Below are 24,246 nucleotides of genomic sequence, written 5' to 3' on the forward strand. Positions count from 1 at the left end.
CCAGGGGAAACATCCCTGTAGTGTCTGAGGAGTGTAGTACCAAAGGTACATTATTTTGTGTGTTCTCAAGAATTTTTTGTCGAAATGGAGATGGTGCTAGCGTTTGACCATATTTGTGACCATTCGTTCATGGAGTATTCATTCCTTACCTTACTCCCTTTCCCAGGCCCATGCAAATCCTGGTTTGGACTCTTGTTCCTCTTCTATATATGTATGAGATGTTATATCCTGTTTCCCCCAACATCAAAAACACAGTTTCAAAGGGCTTTATTTTCTTATGATTTTATTTTTGTGTGTGTTCATATAGTATAATATATATAAGTATTGCCATCTTTCTCCTTGCCTGAATTGGTGTTTTTCTACAAACTGTTGGTAAGTTCTGACTTCGTCTATGTCTATCATGTCTGCAAAGTTTGTTATTCCTGCTTCGGTTCATTTTTAAACATTTTGAGTTTCCATACCTGGGGGAAATGCCGGGTTCCCACAGATCGGGTATGGGGTGATGGAAATGTAGTGATTTTATTATCCCTGGATATTTCTTCCCATGCTTTGAGGGCCACTCCGATAGTTTGTTGCTTGTATAGGTATTTTGGGCGGGCTATTTTATTTAGCCATGGGCCACCCCTCGTTTCTATCTCTCTGCAGTGCTCATTTTCTGTTTCTACCCAGTGCTTACTCTTAGAGCAGTGGAACCATTCAAATAGTGTGTTGACTTGTGCAGCAAGGTAGTACTTATTAATGTTCGGTAGGCCTCCGTGTGATTTATTTCTATGTAATGAAAGCAAAGAGCACAAGAGCGCACCAAGGTCAAGAAGATATGTAATACAAAAGGTGAGTAAACATGAAATAAGTTACTTACACATGGATAAAATGCAGTCCGTACAAATTGGTGGGGCTTTGTAATGCTGCGGCAGGCTGCTGAGAAGGAAGGGAAGGAGTCTCTCTTTCAGAGTAGTACGTCCCGCGCGCTGGGACTTAACTCTCAGTAGCTCCGTTACTCCTGTAACTCCGGGTAGTTGCGTCACTGCAAGATCCGTATGGAGTTGACCCCCTCTCTATGCAGTCTCCGTAGCGAAACTCTCCCACACAAACAAATCAATAGATCAGTCCATGGGGTGTGTTGACATTTAGTCCAAGGTAGACCCTTAGCCAAAGAGCAAGTGAAGCCCAACAGCCACAGTATTCTCCTCTACACGTTTCGCATAATAAATATGCTTCATCATACCACCTGTTTATTATGCGAAATGCGTAGCGGAGAATACTGTGACTGATGGACTTTACATTGTTTGGAAATGGCCCTATAACCTTTCCCAGATTGATGGGCAGCAACAATTGCTTCTCTAAGACCATTGCTGATGTATTTCCTCCTTGGCATTGTGTTAACACACACCTGAATGCTCCAGACCAGCAAACTGCTAAAACTTCGGCTTTTATAGAGGTGGTCACACTTGCTGATGATCAATTAATCAAGGGCATTTGAGTAGCAGCACCTGTCTGCTACTTAGCATCTTAATTTCTATGGAAGCAGTAAGGGTGTACTTATTTTCTCACACATAGCTTCTCCATTTTGGCTTTATTTTTGTTAAATAAATCATGACACGGTGTAATATGTCACGTGTTGTTGTTCATCTGAGGTTGTATTTACCTCATTTTAAGACCTGCTAAGGAACAGATGATTGTAGCGCTTCACATTAGTACTACACGTGACAATCATATAATAACAAATAATACAAATAACAGATCATGGGAATAAGTGCTTCAGACATAAAAGTAACATTTCGGAAGAGGAGACCCTGCTCCGGGAAGCTTACAATCTAATTGGTGGGGAGAACGTACAGAGAAAGAAGGAGAGCATTCTGGTAAGTGCGTCTGCAGGGGGCCAAGCTTTATGTATCGTGTATAGTATTAGCCACGGTGCTACTCATATGCTTCTTTAAGCAAGTGTGTCTTAAGGTGGGTCTAAAAGGTGGATAGAGAGGGTGCTAGTCGGGTATTGAGGGGAAGGGCATTCCAGAGGCGTGGGGCAGTCAGTGAGAAGCGTTTAAGACGGGAGAGGGCTTTAGATACAAAGGGGGTAGAGAGAAGACATCCTTGAGCAGAACGCAAGAGTCGGGATGGTGCATAGCGAGAAATTAGGGCTGAGATGTAAGTAGGAGCAGAAGAGTGTAAAGCTTTAAAGGTGAGGAGAATTGAGTGCGAGATGCGTGATTTGATAGGAAGCCAGGAGAGTGATTTCAGCAGGGGAGACACCGAGACAGATCTCGGAAATAGAAGAGTTATTCTGGCAGCAGCGTTTAGGATAGATTGTACGGGAGACACGTGAGAGGCAGGAAGGACGGACAGCAGGAGGTTACAGTAATCGAGGCAGGAGAGAAAGAGGGCCTGAGTCAAAGTTTTAGCAGTGGAGCAACAGTGAAAAGGGCGTATCTTTGTTATATTGCGGAGGAAAAAGCGGCAGGTTTTAGATATGTCTTGAATGTGAGGGACGAATGTGAGAGAGGAGTCGAGTGTGACCCCTTGGCAGCGTGCTTGGGCTACTGGGTGAATGATGGTACTTCCAACACTAATGTGGAAGGAAGTAGTAGGGCCAGGTTTGGGAGGAAGTATAAAGAGCTCTGTTTTTGCCATGTTAAGTTTCAGTCGGCGGATGGCCATCCAGGATGATATTCCAGAGACACATTCAGAAACTTTGGTCTGTATAGCAGGTGTAAGGTCAGGGGTTGAAAGGTAAATTTGTGTGTCGTCAGCATAGAGGTGATATCTAAACCCAAAAGCTGTGATTAGGTCACCTAGAGAGTGTGTAAAGAGAAAAGAGAAAGGGTCCCAGGACAGAGCCCTGGGGTACCCCACAGAGAGATCGATAGAGGAGTAGGAGGTGTTCGCAAAAGAGACACTGAAAGTACGATGGGAGAGGTATGAGGAGATCCAGGATAGAGCTTTGATCCGAATACCAAGAGTATGGAGAATGTGAAGGAGAAGAGGGTGGTCCACGGTCTCAAATGCTGCAGAGGTCGAGTAATATGAGCAGAGTGTTTATCATCCTTCACACGGGGAGACTTCTATCTGCATATCACAAGGAAGTGTCCACCGGGAGTGATGGGAGAGATTGTTTGCCCAGTGGAGAGGTTACCGGCGCATACAGGGACTTCATTGGGGCAGTGAGACAGAAAACACAGCGCACAACGCATATAGTGAAGTATGAAAATATATATTGGTCTATTAAAATATTAAGGTTCTGCGTACATTAATATAAAAAACACAGGCAATGAGTGGGTAAAGTTACCACACGCTGGAACTACTGGATCACAGCACGGCTCTTCAGCAGAGACATCAGAGGCACATCAGCAGCCGAAGCCATCCACCAAGATCCAGCCAAAGAACTCTGTGTAGTTCCCCCAATCTTCAGGGTAATTGCATGCAAGGGAGCCGATGTAAAGTCCCGCAATAGAGTCAGAGAACTCAACGTGTCTCGCACGCCGCTCAACGCACTTCCGGTGCATCACTCGGGCTGGCAGGTCGCTCGCTGATGACGTAGCGGGCCAGTTCCTTCCTCTCTGGGGCTGGATAATTTTCCGAGCATGGGCACAACGGTCACCACGGAGCACGCGACAGCGGACAGCAGGGAGAAGCACAGAGTACCTTATACGGCAAAAGCAACTGACATCAGATGTGTGACACTTTTCCAACGCGTTTCGTAGCCAGCCCGAATGACGCACCGGAAGTGCATTGAGCGTCGTGCAAGAAACGTTGAGTTCTCCGACTCCCTTGCATGAAATTACCCTGAAGATTGGGGGAACTACAGTCTTTGGACGGTATCCTGGTGGATGGCTTCGGCTGCTGAAGTGCCTCTGATGTCTCTGCTGAGGAGCCGTGCTGTGATCCAGTAGTTCCAGCGTGTGGTAACTATACCCACACATTGCCTGTATTTTTTATATTGATGTACGCAGAACCTTAATATTTTAATAGACCAATATATATTTACTTCAATATATGCGTTGTGCGCTGTGTTTTCTGTCTCACTTTCCTAGCTACAGGGGTGTTGAGCCACCCCCCAAGTACGGCTGCAGACGCATTCATGTGACTGTTCACAATAAGGTCATATTTACCTTGCCTCATGATTTTGGGGCTCTTAGAGCACTAATCTTGCCTTTCACGTGGGACCCTGTTTGAGTTGTGCACCTTATTTCTTTTTTTGTAAATTGTCACTTCATTGGGGCATCTGCTTACACATGGCCGTGTAAGTCACTACTACTATTATTATTATACCCCCCAGTCATCTTCACTGAGTTCAGTGCAAATCACTGTACACACGCAGTCACACCTCCGTGTTGTACATCTGTGCACTGCTTCCCTTCAGCTATTTATGCATCAGGCCATTTATAAAGACAGAAAAGAGCAAAGACCCCAGAACAATTGGACAGGTCAAAATTTCTTGTCTAACTTTAGTGTTCGGAGATCCTGTGCGATCTTGTCTTTAGACACTGGAATAAATTGAAATTAAAAATAAAAACAACAAAGCTGCATCAACTGCATGTACTGCAAATGAGTGGCTTACAAGAGGGATATAAAGATTAAACCTGTAACCAGATGAATACCCAGAGGATAGAAATACCCTCTATACAAACAACACTCACAATCCAAGCAAAATATCCAAAAATATTAAACTTTTTAAACATAATATAGAAATGATTACTCAAATTAAAGAAAAATAATCGAATTAAATCTATAAACAGCTAAATATATAAAAATGGAGATTCCTTACCAGGCAGACCAGGAGTCCAAGACCACGCAGCAAGAAACGAGACAGCACTCAGAGTAGAGTAGAGCAGCTAAATATATACCAATAACGCTTTACAATTAGCGGTTAATAAAGGGCATGTGTGTAGCCTTGACTAAATGCAATTAAAGTACAAACAAAATACATGTCACAGTGTATAACCCATACTACAAGGGAGAACCGCCACGTAATATGAAATAATAATCATTAACGATAAATATTGAACGTGAGTGAGGAAGTATGACAGCTGTAAGATGTAGTGTAAGATGTAGTTACTCCCTGTAAGATGTAGTGTCTTGAATATGACTCCCAGCAATTTCAAAGACTGAGATGGGGTTAGTTGGCTTTTATCTCGGTTCATTATCTATCCATGATGTTCCAGGAACGTGATTACTATCTGTGTGCGTGACAGTAACAAAGTTTTGTCTTAAAATTGTACCAATAACTCATCCAGGTATGGGTACATTTGGAAACCCGTTGTGACAAAAGTCCTTTGGGACTTCACGACTATTGAAACCAACCAACCTTTTGGCGTAACTTTTTGAACAATAGTGTTTAAGGATACAATCTTGAATTTTCTTATTTGGAGGAAAGTATTCAGCTTCCTGAGATCCAATACTGCCCTGAATTCAATGAGCATGTTTCTGCCCAGAAATATTCTGGAGTAGATTCCTATATATTTTTTTAGAGTGAGGGACTTCCCTTATCACTTGATTCAGTGTTGTCTTTTAGATTACGGTCTAACGCTTCGATTTCTAAACTGGATCTTGGACACTTGAAAATGTAAAATTTGTTCTCTTGTGGTTCTTGAGTGAACTCTAGATGGTAACCTGATGAGATGACCTGAAGAACCCATCTGTCTCTTACTGATTGAGTCTATAAAGCTGAGAACTGTGCCAGCCTTCCTCCCACATTGAACTGTAGTGCTCTCCTTATTTCATGCAAACTCTCCTCTTCCGAAGGATCCTTTTCCTCTGTGCCACTGTGGCAGGACGGCCTGTAGCCGAGGTCAGGGAACAGTCCACATGTGTAGTTTCAGGATAAATGAAAACGTTCAGTGGCTTTATTTCTCCACAGCAACATAACATGCGGGTACACTGTCCCTTTAAGCAAATAAATCCTGCTCCACGTTTGGAGAAAACTGACTAACACAGCAGTCCTAGCCAGCAGGCTGGCTGGCTAAACCATACCCAAACCGTAAGAGTCTTTTTAAGCAGTCATGCAAACAAATGAAAGAAATCTTACTTGGGCTGCAGTAAGTAGTGTGTTGTATCCTTCTGGCTAGCAGCACATCTATCCATGTGCTCTCCTCTGACACAGGCAGCTACTGCTGGTAACAAGATCCTTATCTACCTTGCTGGCTCTCAGGTGTCAGCTTACATCATGATTAGCTAGCTTCCACCTGAGTTAACCCTTATGAGTGCTGAATGAAGCACTCAGACATATGTTTCCCAGGCATAACTGATAGGGGTTGACTTCACCCTGTCACAGCCACGTAAAAGAAAGGTCTCCCAGGATTATAGGCCTCGGCATTCCTGTAAGGTATCCTGTCTTGCTGGGGATTATAAAATCACCTTGCTCTCTCTTGCGGAAGGAACATACTTTGGTCTCCTGACACATTGAATATTATTGAATTCATGTTTCGGATTAATAGATATTTGCTTTTGAAAGGCAGGGAACATAGATTGTTCTTTGAGGTGGAGTCTGCCACCCAATGCCTCAGCCACAATGTCCTTCTCGCTGCCACTAAGAGTGCCATAGATCTTGATGAAAGGCATACCGCATCCAATGATGCCTCAGGGATATATTCTTTTGCTAATTTATGTAACCCCCTTTTGAGATTACTATTTTCACTTAAGGGGTTAAGGACCCTAAAGAATTAACTGCCTGGGTTGCTGCAGTATAACACCCTCTCCCATCACATGATGCATAGTGATTAGGCAGAGGCCTAGCCATGCCCACCTTCTGGAAGGCGTTTAGCTTGTCACCTGCTACAGGATGACTGAGCATAACCAAACCACTCCCTCTGTATCCAGGGTGATGGTAACATCACTAAAGTGTATATATAGAGCTGCAGAAGGTTCTGTAACTCAGGTTCCTGGGATATGAAGAAAAAAGCCTCACTGTATATAGCGTCTAGTTCAAATGTGTAACTGTGTTCAGAAATGAATGGTCACCGTTACTGTTTTGTCAGTTAGGGAATTTGTCTCTAATCCAGACAGGGCCACATATGATAGGGTGAGGAGTGTCCCACCCTCTTAAGGAGATGTGCGTGACACCTATGCTAGAGGACCCCAAGAATAGGGCCTCACAGTGTCACAAGGGATTTGCCCAAAGACAAGTCCCAGCAGCACACTAGCAGCCAAGGTAGGGGCTAGGAGGGTGCTGCACAGGGTGACAGGATATGGAACCTTTAATGAGGGTGCACCCCTGCCAAGAGTCCCAGTGGGCTGCTAGCAAGCCTCAGTTTCACATGTAAGGGATTGCTAATTATCCATGAATGTATCGGTGACAAGCCATGTGTCTACTTGGGATGCTACCTGAGCACCCAGTGAAGAAGTGTGTTTGCATGATGTAAATAAAGAAAAAGTTTGTCTGAATAAAACTTCCTTGCGCCCTTCCTTATCAACAATGCTTACGACACCTGCATGGACACCAGCACCCTGAGAAAGGTAACCAAAGACACTGAGCACCTGTACATAAATACAACAAAACGAAAAGATGATGGAAAAAGCGCTTAAGCTTAATAAACAATAAAATAATACTGTGAAATGCACTCTATTATTTCAGAGTGCAAAGTAAACTCATATAAATGAGCCAAGGCTGTCCGGAAACACTAACCAAACCAAATCAGAGAAAACAATGCAGAAAACAGATACAAACCGGCGCATTAAAGATACAGTCCAAGTAAATGTCCAAAAGCACTATAAGTAGGTGGCATCTAGTCCTTATACGATGATCCAATCATATGCACCTGGACTGGCTTGCAGACTTCGTGGATGGCGTAACGTGATATGTGAAATCAAACACAAAGAAAAATCATAGTGTATACTGCTAGTTAAAATTACATCTAACATAAAAAACATTCACACATAGAACTCCAATGACAAACATCAACATAAAACACAAACACAAACCGAAGCTAAATTAACAATTAATCTCCTTTATTAAAAATACTAAAAACTAAGTTCAATAAAAATGGAGATGGCTTGTTGAAGATGGTCTGGTTATAAAAACAGAATCCTACTTACAACACAGCAGTTTGTTTCAAGCATGCGAGTCCAACTGTGGCAAAACAGCTCCTTCTCTCTCCTCAGTCACCGGGGCGGGGGGGAGAATTGGGGGGTCTGCAGAGCTTCCCAATATCACCGGTGCACTCCGTTGTAATTCTCAAACACTTGATGTGCTCGTCGGGGGAAAGCTGCCGTTTGCTGCGGAAAGATGCCCCACGCTTCATCAGGGGTTTCCCTGAGGAAGTGACGAAACGAAATGCGTAGGGTCAGAGGTTAAGGCGATCTTGGAGAGGCGTGTGTGCAGTGTTTCAAGCGTGGGGCATCTTTCCAGCTAATCAGCAAACAGCAGCTTTCCCCCGGCGAGCACATCAAGTGTTTGAGAATTACAACGGAGTGCACCGGTGATATTGGGAAGTTCTGCAGATCCCCCCACGGTGACTGAGGAGAGAGAAGGAGTTGTTTTGCCAAAGTTGGACTCACATGCTTGAAACAAACTGCTGTGTTGTAATTAGGATTCTGGTTCTTCTTCAACAAGCCATCTCCATTTTTATTGAACTTAGTTTTCAGTATTTTTAATAAATGAGTTTAATTGTTCATTTAGCTTCGGTTTGTGTTTTATGTTGATGTTTGTCATTGGAGTTCTATGTGTGTGTTTTTTATGTTATATGTAATTTTAACTAGCAGTATACACTATGATTTTTCTTTGTGTTTGATTTCACATATCACGTGACGCCATCCACAAAGTCTGCAAGTCAGTCCAGGTGCATATGATTGGATCATCCTATAAGGACTAGATGCCACCTACTTACTAGCACATTTGCTTGGACTGTACCTGTACATAAATACAACTTTCATGGGACCCTCCTCTTGGAAATAAAATATCTTCATTCTTCACAGCACCAATGCATTCTGTTGAAGTCATAGAAAAACAAGGTAAGGACTTACCTAGAAGATTTGGACAGTGACCCTTTGTCTGATGCACTCTTTCCAGCAGCTTTCTGAGACTTTGAGCATTTCAGCACACTACACGAGCTGTGGTGTCTATGATATCATCACGTTGGCCGCTTTAAGATACAGCACACACATGCGCGTGCTCCCGATTCTCAGAGCCCATGTAGGATGCCAGTATCAGCCCTGTAGGGAGTTTTAGGGGGGTGGGGGGGAGAGAGGCTGAAAACCCCTCTGGATTGAACTGCTCTTGCTGCAGTCCTGGTGAGTCCTATTTACAAATAAGAAAACCTACTGCTACACTGTATGACAGGAAATGGACTGCCCTGCAGGTAAGGTAAAGTGTATCAAACTAAATTGTATCCAACTTCAGGTGTGATAAACTAGTTACTCTGCACTAAAAGATACATACAGGTAGTCCTCGCTATCCCACGTTTCACTTTACATCGAATGGCATATCCAAGGCTTTACAATCCAACCCTATGGGCCATGTTTCGACGTCGGAATGCGTTATCCAACACTCACCACCACCGATTAACATGGGACTCACTTTACAACGGTTTCACTATCCAAAGCTACTTCCAGAACGGATTCCGTTGGATAACCGAGGACTGCCTGTTCACGGCTGCTGTTTAGAAAAGATCCCCCAGTTATCTATGCGTAAGGATACCAAAGACATTTATGTATCTTTTACTACAGAGTAACTAGTTTACCACACCTAAAGTTGGATACAATTTACTTTGATACACTGTAGATACTGGTTATACTATAACTCCATGTTCCAAAACGTCGGAGCTGACTACTTATTGACTGTATCATTGTTACTATTTTGACATTAAATAACCACTATCTATCCAATTCTACCTACAGCAAGTCAGCCCTGTCCACTGACATACCAACACTGATCCTGAACCCAACCACCTTATTGTGGCAAGACATATAGGGGCTCTAAGTATCAGATCTACAGCTGCAGTGGCCGTTATTCAAACACTTCACGCATTGTGTACATCGGAATACCGATGTCATGACGCGGGATGTCTTCCAACCGTACCACCTTAAGACGCGAGTGCAGAAAATGGCATTTTAGTGTTCTGGTTTTTAAACACCTTAAATTGACACAGTAGCACAGTACTGTACACATTGCAATTCATTCATTTCATTGCACCCAAAGAAACAGAATCCATGAAATTCAACAAAGACATCGCGATAAGCGCGGGAGCCTGGGGCGATTGGGCGCGTTCATGCTGCGTGAGTACAGCAGAGCACACGAAAACGGCGCTGTGATTTGTTTGAATAACGGCCGCTACAGCTGTAACTATTTCAGTAATACACTAGCCTGGTGTGCATTTATTTGCTGTTGGTGGAAATGATTGGGTCTATTTTGGGTCGGTTTACCCACTCGTAATTCGACTTTAGTGTGGTTACTTACCTGCTATAAGTATATATTAATGTGTTATTTGTATACGTCCATGTTGCTGACCGATTGGCCATAGACCAATATACCAATTAATATAATAATTTTTACATTTTACTCATTAAAGTTTGTTTTAACTATAAATCACATCATAATACGTGACGCACAGAGCGCACTTAGAGGGATTCTGTCCTCTCATTCTTATCACTATGTGCAGAATAAATATTTGCCAAGACAAAGCTCCCTCTCCTCTTTATTTGTTTTCTACCAAGAATAGGGTGGGCTAGATGCTGAATCAACACTTGATTGACAAACATTCTGCTTTCAGAGGCCTAGGAGAAAAATCCCCTCTCCCCTCCCCCCGCCCATTCATTTCCAAAGACACCCAAGCATTGCATCTTTAAGGACCATTGACATGTAGGCGCTGTCCAGTATATCTCCATCTTCGTATGGTCAAATGTAGGAAGTATTTAATGTGTTTAACAGATCTGAGGGGTCATTTTTAAAGACCTAAAATGACCTGCCCACCTGATAACCAGACACGCGCAGAGAGCTCAGTATGATACCAGCCTCTATTTTAGCACAAAAACGCTGTGTCTTTCATCCCTTTATTTGGCAAATGATGTACTGATAACAAATTACAGTCTTTTTAGTCTGTATCTTTATTATTATTATTATGTATTAGTAACACAGCATCAACAATGAATAACGTACCTCTATCTGGAAAAAGAAAGCTGTACATAGATTTTGAAATACAATGTTTGATTTGAAGAAATCAGCATTTGAATAACATTTGTTGCCTGAACACCACAAATACCAAAGTCCAAAATAAAATAAGTCATTCACATCAGCAGTAGTTGTATTTGAATATTAACATGTAACAGATAACGATAGAGGTTACGTCCCAAAGCCTCCCAGTAGCAAAACTGGAGCAAACAAAATGGCGTCATGTTTATCAAAGGCCAAACCCACAGTATATCTGATCAGAACCTTTTCTTTGAAAACCCAGCACAATGTTTTTGCCCAGTTTTGCAGCTGGGAGACTGTAATACAAAACCCCTGTGTGTGAAACAGAAATCAAAGACAGGACTTTAGTTGTGATGTTGGACAGCACTTCTGCACCAGTGAAAAGAGACACTCCTGAAATACTCTCTGTTTTCTATAGTTTAATCTATGCATGACATTAACTTCAATTACACTTCACAGTCACTATTACATAAGTATTAATATGAAGGGGACATATAGGTGAAAGGCTTGTGGCGCGCTATGCTCATGGTACCTCTCTAACCAGTTGGCCTAAAGGAGCAGAGACACATGGAACTTGGAAAAATTCAGTGGATCAAAAATGTAACAATATCCACTGACACGGATAAAGCTTTGTAACCCTTCGTGGTAAATCTTAAGGGCGCATTCACTGAGGCATGTTGCAGATTAACATGAATTGCAGTAAATGCCAATTTTTGGGGGCCTTCCCCTGTAATGGACTTTAATGAATCTGGTCCGTAGTAAACTTATTAATTTTAGTATTACTTCATATCAATTTATTCCTAAACAGTAATTCCTTGTTTTGGCCTGACCTGATAGTACTGCACTTTCTTCTTTTTACATTTATAAATCAAGTGATTCCATCCTTAAAATATCTTTCACCCCCAAACAATGTTATATAATATATATATATATATATATATATATATATATATATATATATTATACATACACATGTACTGTCCAGGTGTAGCTGTAGGAGTCTGGATACAGTATAATGATGAAATACAGGCACCCACAGGACTTTCAAAATAAATAATAGTTCTTTATTCATAACGTTTCAGTCCTCACCAGACCTTGATAAATGTGATGGTTAGGTATATATAATATATATATATATATATATATATATATATATATATATATATATATATATATATATATATATCAGAGATCCAAAAGGCTGCAGCACTCACAAAACGTTGTCAAATGCAAAAAGGTTCAAGGGGCTTGAGAAAGGAGCGTGAGGTCCGACATGTTACTCCATTTTTTGCTGTTACTACCCCTGATGCTTGTGATGTTCCATTACAACCTTTTTGCATTTGACAACATTTTGGGAGTGCTGCGGACGTTTTGAATCTCTGTTTTGTATATTCTTGCTGCTGGATGGTGATCCTGGCTGCACTGCGAGCACCACGACTGAAACGATAAGTTTTTTACCCTTACCCTTTTACCCACTTAGAGTGCCCTGAACTTTCTTGTGTGTATATATATATATATATATATGGATATATATATATATATATATGGATATATATATGGATATATATATATATATATATATATATATATCCATATATATATATATATATATATATATATATATATATATATATATATATATATATATATATATCCATATCCCATTAAAACTATACAAATTGTCAAACGGCAGAGGAACATTTCAGATGTATTAATTTAATAATGAATATGGCTGCAAGTTAACATTCAATTAGATGGTTCTGTGTAGAGCATAACATTAGGTACGGTGAATACAGGCATATTGGCATGCAGGTGAAATTAATGTATTAGTTGGTACTAAGGAGAAACGGATCAAAACAGAAGAGAGGTTTAAATAGAAAAAAATATACAATTTTTTACATCCTCCCTTGGATTGTTTAACTTATTCCAAATTAGCTTTTGTGCTTGGGTGACAGCTGCAAAATTCAGAATTAAATTGGCCCCCGTGACTGCCAGACACCCTTTTATCTTCTACAAAAGCTGTGGGTCAGGAAGTCACTTTGAGACCCATCTGTATGGCATTTTCACAGCTTCCACCCAGAGACCAAGTCTGGTTTATGATTTAAAACAGAATATTAGCTATTCTTCTGAACGTTGTCACCGCCTCATTGGATCTAGTAATGCTGGAGGACCGCCCTTCTAGGTTGGTGCATATATTTATGGAAGTCCACCAGCTGCCCATTGTAATTTTCCTCCTTGACTAAATGTGCAGCAGGTTTGTGCCGTGGGTTTCTCTGTATCTATTATATGGGCAGGCACAAAAACAGAGAATACTGAATAACACTGTATATTTAGCTGTTTTTATGGTGAGCCGGTGTAGAAAAGCGAAACATAAGCATTTTAATAAGCACATGGTTGGAAAAAGCAAGCGAGGTATGTCAGAAATAACACAGCATACACATTGTGCAGGTTTACCTGAAACGTTCCTAAACTATGAGAAATAACGGTGCCAATACAGGCTATTTCTTACTCCCTTTGCTGCCAGAGGCGCTGGTAATGCATTGTTTTGAAATGCATTGGGGGTCTCTCCGGCAGTGAAGGTGTTAAACAGGCAATCCAAGCTGGCTGTTTTTCCCTCAAATAAATATATATATATATATATATATATATATATATATATATATATATATATATATATTACATAGGATTGAAGCAGGGGGTCTCCGGAGCTAAACCCCATTCATTTCAAATCTGTGGACTCCCTGCTTCCGGAGATATAGCCCTCTGCAGGGGGTACCGGTAGCCACGCCAGCTCGCCAACCAGGGTTCACAAAATGGCCACTTTTCAAAGCTTACGCGCCCTGCGGACCAATAGGAAGCTGTGACATCATCTGGTGCAGCTTTCTCTTGTCCCGCGTGACGCGAGAGCTTTAAACTTTGTCGAGATACCGGCACCCCCTTCGGAGTATCTCTGGAAGCAGGAGGTCCCCGGAACCAAGATGGGTTCCCGCTCCGGAGACCCCCTGCTTCAATCCTATGTAAACAAAATAAGATACAAAATGGCTTGAACATTTAATAAACTCAAATTGTCGCCAAACCACAATTGGAATAGGACTCGAGTGCCACTTTAGAAGCTTAATTAAGTCCTTCATCATTTGCCAAGAAATTAATTCCTGCAAAACAGGCCAGATCCAGATGTAGCAGAGGTTAACCCCCCCGCTGAGCCGAATCAGTACGTTAAATAGCACCTGTGTTACAGTCATAACCATGGTTTCCAATAGCGCTACTGGTACATAACGCGCCAGCATTAATGGGAAGCGGCAAGGTCTGCTACATCTGTACGTTTAAAGAGTCCTCATCATAACAGAGTACAAATAGGACTACAATGCTCTATTCAGCAGCTGGCAACTGATCTCAAAGGCAGACAGTATTCCAGAAGACATCTTTTAACAGTTTTAGTTCCAGGAAAGCATAAAAGATGGAGCAAAAATGCCAAAATGTAGCAACTGTCCAAACTAACCTCTTAGATAATAAGCGTGGTTGTGACACCTCTACGTAAGAACTATATCCCGTACACTGAAGAAAGGGACTAGTGCAATCACAAAGTTGGAAGCTCCATCCGGGCGAGAGGAACTTCCGACACATTGCAAACCTCTCCCAATATTGGCTCCTCTTCAATATGCTGTGACACGCCTTCTCGGTGCCGGGGGCAATGGATCTCGTCTCCAGCACGCAGAGTGGCTGCACAGTATGTTGAAGATGGGCCATTGATTGGGGTTTTGCATGAATCACCTTTATTTATTTATTTTTCTAATAATGTGAACAAAGCTCCAAAAATGTATATACACAAATCGAAAAAGGTGTTTATGTTACGGTCATAGAATATGGTGCTCTCTTGTGTAAGGTATTTAGACCTCCCATGTCCATTTTAGTGGATTGGTTTGGAAGCTTTCTTCTTCTTTTGTTCTTCTCTCTGCTTCTGCTTCTTTCTCTTGCCTCCTTCTTTGTGTCCTGAGAAAACATGGCCAGTCAAAGACGATTCTACACGTAGGTATTTATTTCTCACGTAGTAATATGGGGCTGTTTCCAACCCCATGTTTGTGGCATTTTAGCAATACAGGCAGTCCTCGTTTTACAACGCTTCATTTTACAACGAATGGCTTATCCAACGCTATGCAATGCATACCTATGTTCATTTTTACAACGCCAAAACGGCTTATCCAACGCTCTTACGACGCTTTGCAAAGTTGTTTGTGTATAATATATATATATATATATAATACTATATTATATATGATGTTATATATATATATATATATATATATATATATATATATATATATATATATAATACAGTATATACACTATATAATTTATGTGTATGCTGCATATCTTATTGTCTGCGTAAAATATTTTGTGTATTTTAGCATTAAAAATGCCTTCAGGAACGGAACCTTTCATTTAAACAGTGTTCCTATGGGAAAACGTGTTTCGCTTTACATGTTTCGCTATCCGACGCCATTTTGAGTAACGCATTGTGTCGGATAACCGAGGACTGCCTGTACCCCTTATTGTGCTAGTCACCAGTCAGAATCCCACCAATACAGATGCAACAACATGAATTGTCCCTGCTGGCCAGTTACAGCGGGATATTCTGTGATCTGCTGCAACATCAGTTCCATGAAATCCTATGGCTATACTGTGATATTAGAACGTGATCTGTTGTGTTATCAGCGGGACCAAGGAAGTCAGCTACATCTGTATGTAAAACTGAATTTAAACGTTTGCTAGAGGATTGGTTATTTCTACAATCTAGTATGGCTGGGGTACCCTGAGGATTGAGAACCACTGTTCTATACAGGCTACATTCTGTGTGTGTATACACACACACACTATATATATATATATATATATATATATATATATATATATATATATACACATATACACACACACACACACGCACACACCTAAAACTGATGTGCTGTGGCATAAGCTGAGCTGAAGCAGAGCGCTGCAAATTCTAAGCTTTTTTGCAATTGGTATAATAGTACCGATATAATATAGATTTGCTGTAGATACACATATGTGTAGATATGATCTACATTGCATTGTCAGTCTATACTCAACATGGCAGAATATGTATTGGCTACAGTAAATATAGATATTCTGCAATACACAATTACAATGGTGTAAAGAATCAGTTAAAAAAAAATCTGTCTCCTTCAATGACTTAACACGCAATAAAAGCGATGTATAATGGCATAAATAACCAATACTCAACCACAAAGACATCCTGAATGATCTTGCAGAGAAGGGCAGCAGTGAAAATGGCCTGTGATGACTCCTTTATGTGCAAGCCTAATGCTCACTTGTTTAATAAGACTGGTAATGACCTAAACAATAAGCATCTTCCCAGCTACTCCGTTTCCAGCGATGGGAGGTTATTTTAAATGTGCCATTTTAAAAATACAGTTTGAGTTATAAAACAATCCTTTAAAAAATAAAATACAAATCACAGTTGTGGCCAGCAAAGTACATTAGTTCGTAGAAAAATTACAGTAATTCAAGTAAATTGGACGGCACCTTAATGGTGTCAGGCCACACCGGAGGGGCAAAGTGAGCTCAGTGCAAATGGTTTCTGATTTCCCCTCTCTAGTTTTTTCCCTGCTCACTGATTTTTACATTATGTATTTTATTCCTAAAAAAAAATGAGGTTGAAACCTGAATCAAGATGGCTGTTAATCCCCTCTCACTGAGTGACATTATAGCACTTCAAATTAAATAGATTTATCTTCTTAAGCATATCGCTGTGTGATTTGATCCCGCACAGGCTGGACCTTTGAATCAAACATTTACTGTATCCTCACCCAACACATTTTGTCATTGTTAAGATAAGACTTTAACACATAGGTAATGAATATATAGATTTCGTCTAGTTCATCATATTGTAGTTTAATGTAACACATTAAGGGCCCTATTCTATATCTACTGAATCGGTCGTTCAAGCTGTTTTCAGCAGAAAAATCCCCACTGAAGTTCATAGGATTTTGTTGCCAAAAAACGACCCTAAAGGTCTCTCTTTCAGATCTAGAAATGACCCTTTTAGTGCTAGATGTGCCAACATTTCAGCTGCAGAATGGCGGTATTTGAAGATAAATCATAGTTCGTTTCAGCAATTTTTCTCTGTGCCGGTGGAATTACAAACACAGAATATTTGCAATAATATTGTACAATAGTCACAGTAGTTTCTTTACGTCACAAATCAATGTGATTACTTCTTTAATACTAATGCCAAAAGTTATGTTCTATACCAGGGGTGACCAACTCCCGTCCTCAAGGGCCACCAGGGCCGCCGACAGGGGGAGGACAGTCAGGACTGCAGTCACGGGCCTGGCCAGTTAAGGGGCCTGGCGTCCCTGCTGGCAACTCTACAGTTTCCTATGTGCAGGCAAGCCGGGCCCTCCCCTTTCCTGGCTGTCGCACCCATCTGTCCCTCCTGCAGGGCCCTTCCACTTCCTGGCTGCCACCCCCCCCCCCCTTTCTTCTCTCCTGAAGGACCCTCCCCTTCCCATCTGTCCCTCCCTTCCTTAGGCTCCGCTCCTCCTTATACCACCCTTTAAGGCACCTTAGGCTGAGTCCACGGTGGCCGCTGCTGTGCGCACTACGGCGTGTGCGACGGGAACAAGATCCACTCCTCTATGGCGCCGGGCCTAGTAGCTGCCTGCACGCGCATGTCGAGATCGCGATGCGCGACCACATTTTGCAAAAGACAAGGATTGTGTCTTTTCTTGTGGCAATGGAGCGCTGGCCACATAACGGCGGCGATTCAGCCAATGACGGCAAACCAGCCATGTGACATCATGGCTGTGCCCCGCATTGCGATCTCCTGCAGCTCAACCATAGACCACGGCTTTCACCCGTGCACATGCCTCCAGGCGCGCGTGCATCAGTGAAGACTGGGGCCGTCTTACCCTCCAAGAGGTGTGTGTGTGTGTGTGTGTGTGTATTTGGGGATGGGGGTTAGTGTGTGTATTTAGGTAGGAGGTTATTGTGTGTGCGTGTATTTGAGGGGGTTATTGGGTGGGTGTATTTGGGGAGGGGGTTATTGGGTGTGTGTGCATTTGAGGAGGGGGTTATTGTGTGTGTGTATTTGGGTAGGGGGTTATTGTGTGTGTGTGTGTGTGTGTGTGTGTGTGTGTGTGTGTGTGTGTGTGTGTGTGTGTGTGTGTGTGTGTGTGTGTGTGTGTGTGTGTATTTGGGGAGGGGGGTTATTGTGTGTGTGGGGAAGGGGGCTTAGTGTGTGTGTGGGGGGAGGCGGGATATAGTGTTTGTATGTATTTGGGGAGGGGGTTATTGGGTGTGTGTGCATTTGAGGAGGGGGTTATTGTGCGTGTGTATTTGGGTAGGGGGTTATTGTGTGTGTGTGTGTGTGTGTGTGTGTGTGTGTGTGTGTGTGTGTGTGTGTGTGTGTGTGTGTGCGCGTGTGTATTTGGGGAGGGGGGTTATTGTGTGTGTGAGGAAGGGGGCTTAGTGTGTGTGTGGGGGGGAGGGGAGGCGGGATATAGTGTTTGTATGTGTGTGTGTGTGTGTGTATTTGGGGAGGGGGGTTTAGTGTGTGCGCATTTGGGGTGGGGGGCTCTCGCAAGGTCATTGACACGTGGGGGGAAGGGCCGAGAAAGCTGTCTGCAGCCCCGAGGGCCACCAACAGGTCAGGACAACGACAGCCTCTTGTGCCGAAGCAGGGACACCCTGAACACCTGACCTGTTGGTGGCCCTTGAGGACTGGAGTTGGCCTCCCTGGTGTAGAACATTCCATAGGATTGCAAAGTTATTATAAAGGGCAAATACTCACTGGATGATCCTCGCTTCACACTTCCGTACTGTTATGGTAGTACAAAGGATTAAAATGCGCCATGCAGGGATAATTACTGAGATTTAGCAGTGGCAAGGGAGAGGAAATAGTGTCAACTGGAACAGTATTTGTAAGTCAAGTTATTTATTGCAGTTAGTGTTTCAGTCGAATTTAAAATGAGACAACCAATAAATGCCCTTGGTGGCTTTGTTTATAAAAAGAGAACCGAGACGGAAAGCAGAATTCTAGATACAGCTCAACCCCGTTATAGCGCGATCCGTTACAACGCGAATCCGCTTATAACGCGATGCAAGCGTGGCTCCCAATTTTCGTATTTATGAATACTTTACAGCACGATTATTAGTATCTTAAATACTTTATTGTACAATGCACACAATTGTACATTATTTCTAACGCAATCCGCTTAGCGCAATGTGATTCTTTGGACCCCAAGCACAGTGTTATAAGGGGGTGGAGCTGTATATACCAAAAGCCTTCTAAATTAAAAAAAAAAGGTAGCAGTAGATTAGGTTTGGTTTGGTCATGTGAGCTTGTGTGGTCTCCAGGATTGCACGTGTGTCGTATAGGTAGTGATTATGACTGGATTCATGCGCCACTATTTATATACCCATTTAAAGCTAGATTATAGGTCTTTAGGGAAGGGATTTGCAGGGTGTAAATCATAGGTGCAGTGTTGTCTATTCAAATCAACAGTATATGAAAAGGAAAGAAATCCATATTATTGGACATGCCATGTAATTATTTGTTTGTGGCAAAGGAAAGCTGCAATGCATCATGTCTCTCAGAAAGACCAGGTTGTGGTGTCACGTTGTGCAAAAAAAGTGGCGGGCAAGTGACTCTTGAAAATGGAAGCATTGAAATGGCATAAGAAGTCTTATTGTACACAAGAGACTACACATTGCTTCCCCTCTCTGCAAATCCCTAGAGATCCAATTTACTGGCACAGCACGGGATGCAATCACATAAAAGTGGTCTATTGGGTCCAAAATGCACACATATAGAGACCGAAACGTCGGGCATATGTGTGCATTTTGGCCCCAATAAATCCCTGTTATGTGATTATCTCTTGTGCTGTGCAGGTATATTGGATCTCTAAGGATCCTCACAGAAATATATATATATATATTTTATGTGTGTGTGTGCGCATGTGTATATATATGTGTGTGTGCAAAAATAAACATAATACATCCAAACCTCTGGTTTGAAGAAAAAGACAGCACAGCATAAGTGATCAAAGTGCTTTACACATACATGTATATATAAATACAACTTTCATTTTCTTCTTCCTATCACTTCTCAACCTTGTTAACGGTTCAGGAGAAAATAAGAATCTTATCTTATTGCAATCCATCACCGTGGGCATGTCTCCGCTCCTCCACCTCAAGCAGAGACATGTGAGGAATGTGCACTGTTCATTAAGTACATGATTTAGGTTCCTTTCCCTTCTCTACTGTTCAGGTGTTGGAACAAACTACATGATCTGCAATTATCTGTGATATGGGAATGAACATTAAAAAAAGGATTCTGAATTCAGGTTATTTGAATTCTTGATGCGTTTAGTCTTCATTGGAATTATCACTTTGTTACGGTTTTTGGACAATTGTACTACCCGAAAGGGGCCTTAAAAAATACCGATGGGGCGGCTCTCCTCTTTCTCATGTGAGCTGGTGTTCACATTGCCTTGTATTGTGAAGCAGGAGTTAAGATGTAACGGGCTGTGTAAAGCATTACAAGTAATGGAGAGTTTTGGATTGTTCTTTTTTACTGAATAATCTCAGTATAAATGTAGTCATCAATATCAAAAAAAGCCTATTATTGGGCGTTACCTAGGAAAGGAGGCAATCACTGGGTGTAATAAAGCTGTGGTCAAGCCAAGTTCCAAATCCAGTGCTTGTCGTTCAAGACTAAATAAGACCTGTACACAAATATCTATATTAACAAGATGTCCACTGGATCTTAAGGAAGATCCCCTGGGGAGTGAGAAGTTGAGCAGTGTGTTTGGTTATTACACCAAAGTAGCAGCTACTTATAAACAATGACCAGCAGTGCATGAAAAAGGCATATACTTCTGGGTCCTGAGGATGGTCCCCCTGGGCACTAAAATACAGACGATCTGTATTGATGTTATTATAATATATGTTTCTACGTTTGATTACTATGTAGGCTAGTATTTTAATATTTACTTTGTAATGCTACATTGCTTTCCCCTTTAACGTTTGTGTTCCCTATGATGTGAAAGCAATTTTATTCTCATCTATGCATCATACATATAATATACACATATCCCAAAATATTCTAACCCCACACTGGACAGACGACTGGTCTGTGGAATAGGTTTAGAAGATTATGATGCTTCTGGTGTTTTTCTAAATCTGTTTGGAGCAATTACACTTTTAAACAGTAAAAACTTAGTTGAGGCAAAGCAAATGATATCAGCATTTTCATGTGTGCGAATGTCAGAGAATCGAAGTAGGTTGATAAGACATCATTATATATGCCATTTTAATCTTCACCTACCCTGATTCAATATTAACTTCAGTGAGGAATGAGCCTGCCACATACGTCAGCAATAAATGTGTTAAAAACAATATACGGTGGGTTTCCTACTCTACAATCAATGATCATAGTCATTATTACTCAGGGAGATCCTACAGCATTTGGGGGCTCATCACAATGACATTGGTAATAATAACCTCATCTCATTAATTATATAGATGTCCTAATAATGCTATAGGATATAGTCTGCATCTTGTTTTACCTCTCTAGATTTTTCTGTGCTCATTTTATTTATTTATTTTTTCTAAAACAAAGAGCCCAAAACCAAAATAAAAATGACTGATAATGTCACAAAGCTGGGGGTGACATGTCAGAGAGAAGCTCAGGATAAGACCGCTCCCTGGTAAAGGCTGGAGTCTGCAGGTAGACGGCTCTATTCTAACTGAAGGGATGGAGCAAGTGAGAATAGGCAGCAGAGTTTGGCCCAAACTGCACCGCCGTGTATGCAGACAGCCGCGGTGGATGCAAAGCATTATGGGAAGTGACTTTGGAAGCTCCTGATGTAATTGGCAGCTATATCACCCCACACTGAGGTGCAGTTTGGGGCCTTATTAAGTGCACACTCCTCACACGGACTCAGAAACCCAATATGCTGCCTGGGATCCACCATTACAGATGTAATCCTTTGGACACACCAGTCTGTTGGGAATCACTGTTCTATGGAAAATGGCGTCATCTATGTTCTCTTTGATATATTTTTTCGTATTTTGAGTAATTTACCTTTTGTTTCATCTCGCACCACTACTTGTGTTTGCACAATATGTAGCTTTGTTTTTGTTCATGTATTGGAGGTGCAATTACATTGTAACACATTTTCTACTGAGTTTAACAATGGTTAAACCTAGCTCTCCTTAGGGCAAGTTAAGTGTTCATATCTACAGTAACTGACAAAAGAACGATTTATTAATGACAAGATGCAGTGATTATGGCTGAATTGTTAACAATTTCAGTGACCAGGTGGGAATCTGAGATGGAACAAGCGTCAGCATGTCTCTTGCGCGTTGTTTGAACGCAGTGCCATTTCAAGCCATTTTCCAGCTGATCTCTCCTTTGACTCCGTGAGAGATCTGAAGTACAGGAGAAAACTTTGTGCTCCATTCACAGCAGCAGTATTACTGATGTTACTGCAATCACATGACTGGTAATACAAATGGCTGTGGTACTTTTGGTTCATAAAACATTAAAGCAGTAAGCACCTCCCCCAACTAAAATAAATATATATATTTTAGTTGGGGGAGGTGCTCAGTGCTTTAATGTTTTATGAACCAAAAGTACCACTATATATATCTATATACAGTATATATATATATATATATATATATATATATATATATATATATACACAGTATATATATATATATATATATATATATATATACACAGTATATATATATATATATATATATATATACACAGTATATATATATATATATATATACAGTATATATATACAGTATATATATATATATATATATATATATATATATATATATATATATATAGCAACTGTAAATATTACTGTATGTTCATTTGCATGTCTTAGACAGGTCTGCAACCCTGTCTTTCATATATACAGAATAAAGCAAGGAACAGCAGGCACTCCGTCAAAATAGTCAACATAGTGGGTGCAAATCCTGTAGAATATAATAGGCAATAAGACACCGTGTTGAAACGAAATCAGAGGCAGCACTCCAATGGATAATCAAAAAAGTATATTGTGAGAGTGAGAGAGAGATCATCCCTATATATACAAACAATAAAACAGAGGGGCAGCTGGCACTCCCATCAAAGTGAAATTGTATGGTGCCTGTCCTATAGAAATAAACAGAGAAAGCAGTCATCCCTAGCAAGGGATGACAAAGGACAGCACTCAATGATAAATGGCAAAAAAAAAAAACTGTATTCAGATGGTACAGCACAAACAAGACCAGCACTACCCTGAGGAAGGTCCTACAAGGACCGAAACGTTGGTCTTGTTTGTGCTGTACCATCTGAATACAGGTTTTTTTTTTGTTGCCATTTATCCTTGAGTGCTGTCCTTTGTCATCCCTTGCTAGGGATGACTGCTTTCTCTGTTTATTTCTATAGGACAGGCACCATACAATTTCACTTTGATGGGAGTGCCAGCTGCCCCTCTGTTTTATTGTGTGTGTGTGTGTATATATATATATATATATATATATATATATATATACATATATATATATATATATATTTACAGAATCGAAACAAGGGGGTTCACAGCTCTGGAAACAACCCGGTTCCTGAGATCTTTATCTTTTAATATGCTAGTGTTTCTGCTCCCTTTTGGGAAATAAATATTTCTGCCGTCAAAACCTCATTCTTACGGGCCAATAAGAAGCTGCAACGTCATCAGAACATGATATTGCCACTTCCTTAGGTACGACGCCAGCAGCCATCTTTAACTTCACTTTCCTTCCTTACTGGCAAAGGAAAAAGGTCAATATCTTGGGAACCAGGGCCCTCGGAGCAAGGAGTAGCATGGTCCAACTCCGGGGCACCCTGCTCTAATTCTGCAACAACATTATTCATTCCACAAATGTGCAGCAGGGGCTAAGGATTAGTGGACCATTTCAAAATTGCATAGTTCTTCTGCGCTCATTGTACATGTATTTCTGTTCTACTTTCTTTCTCCTTATATCTCAGCCCCAGTCTTTGGCTCTGCTGCATCTCCACTCAATGATCTCTTTTCTAC

General features: G+C 41.3%; 1 protein-coding gene and 1 long non-coding RNA gene across 5 annotated transcripts in view; one reads left to right on the forward strand and one right to left on the reverse strand.

The window, feature by feature from the left end:
- The window catches only part of LOC142487846 (uncharacterized), an 83,517-nt gene that overhangs the window by 10,829 nt on the left and 48,442 nt on the right, over positions 1–24,246 (forward strand). The gene's annotated exons all lie outside the window — the stretch shown is intronic.
- DNAJB6 (DnaJ heat shock protein family (Hsp40) member B6) overlaps positions 12,816–24,246 on the reverse strand; it is a 94,834-nt gene continuing 83,403 nt past the window's right edge. For both annotated transcript variants that reach the window (XM_075587849.1, XM_075587848.1), the window contains exon 10: positions 12,816–15,109. In XM_075587849.1, coding sequence (XP_075443964.1) covers positions 15,027–15,109 — 83 coding nt within the window. In that variant the 3' untranslated portion in view covers positions 12,816–15,026. The remainder of the gene's footprint in view (positions 15,110–24,246) is intronic.

The sequence above is a fragment of the Ascaphus truei genome, chromosome 2 (genome assembly GCF_040206685.1).
Source record: "Ascaphus truei isolate aAscTru1 chromosome 2, aAscTru1.hap1, whole genome shotgun sequence".
NCBI classification, from domain to species: Eukaryota; Metazoa; Chordata; class Amphibia; order Anura; family Ascaphidae; genus Ascaphus; species Ascaphus truei.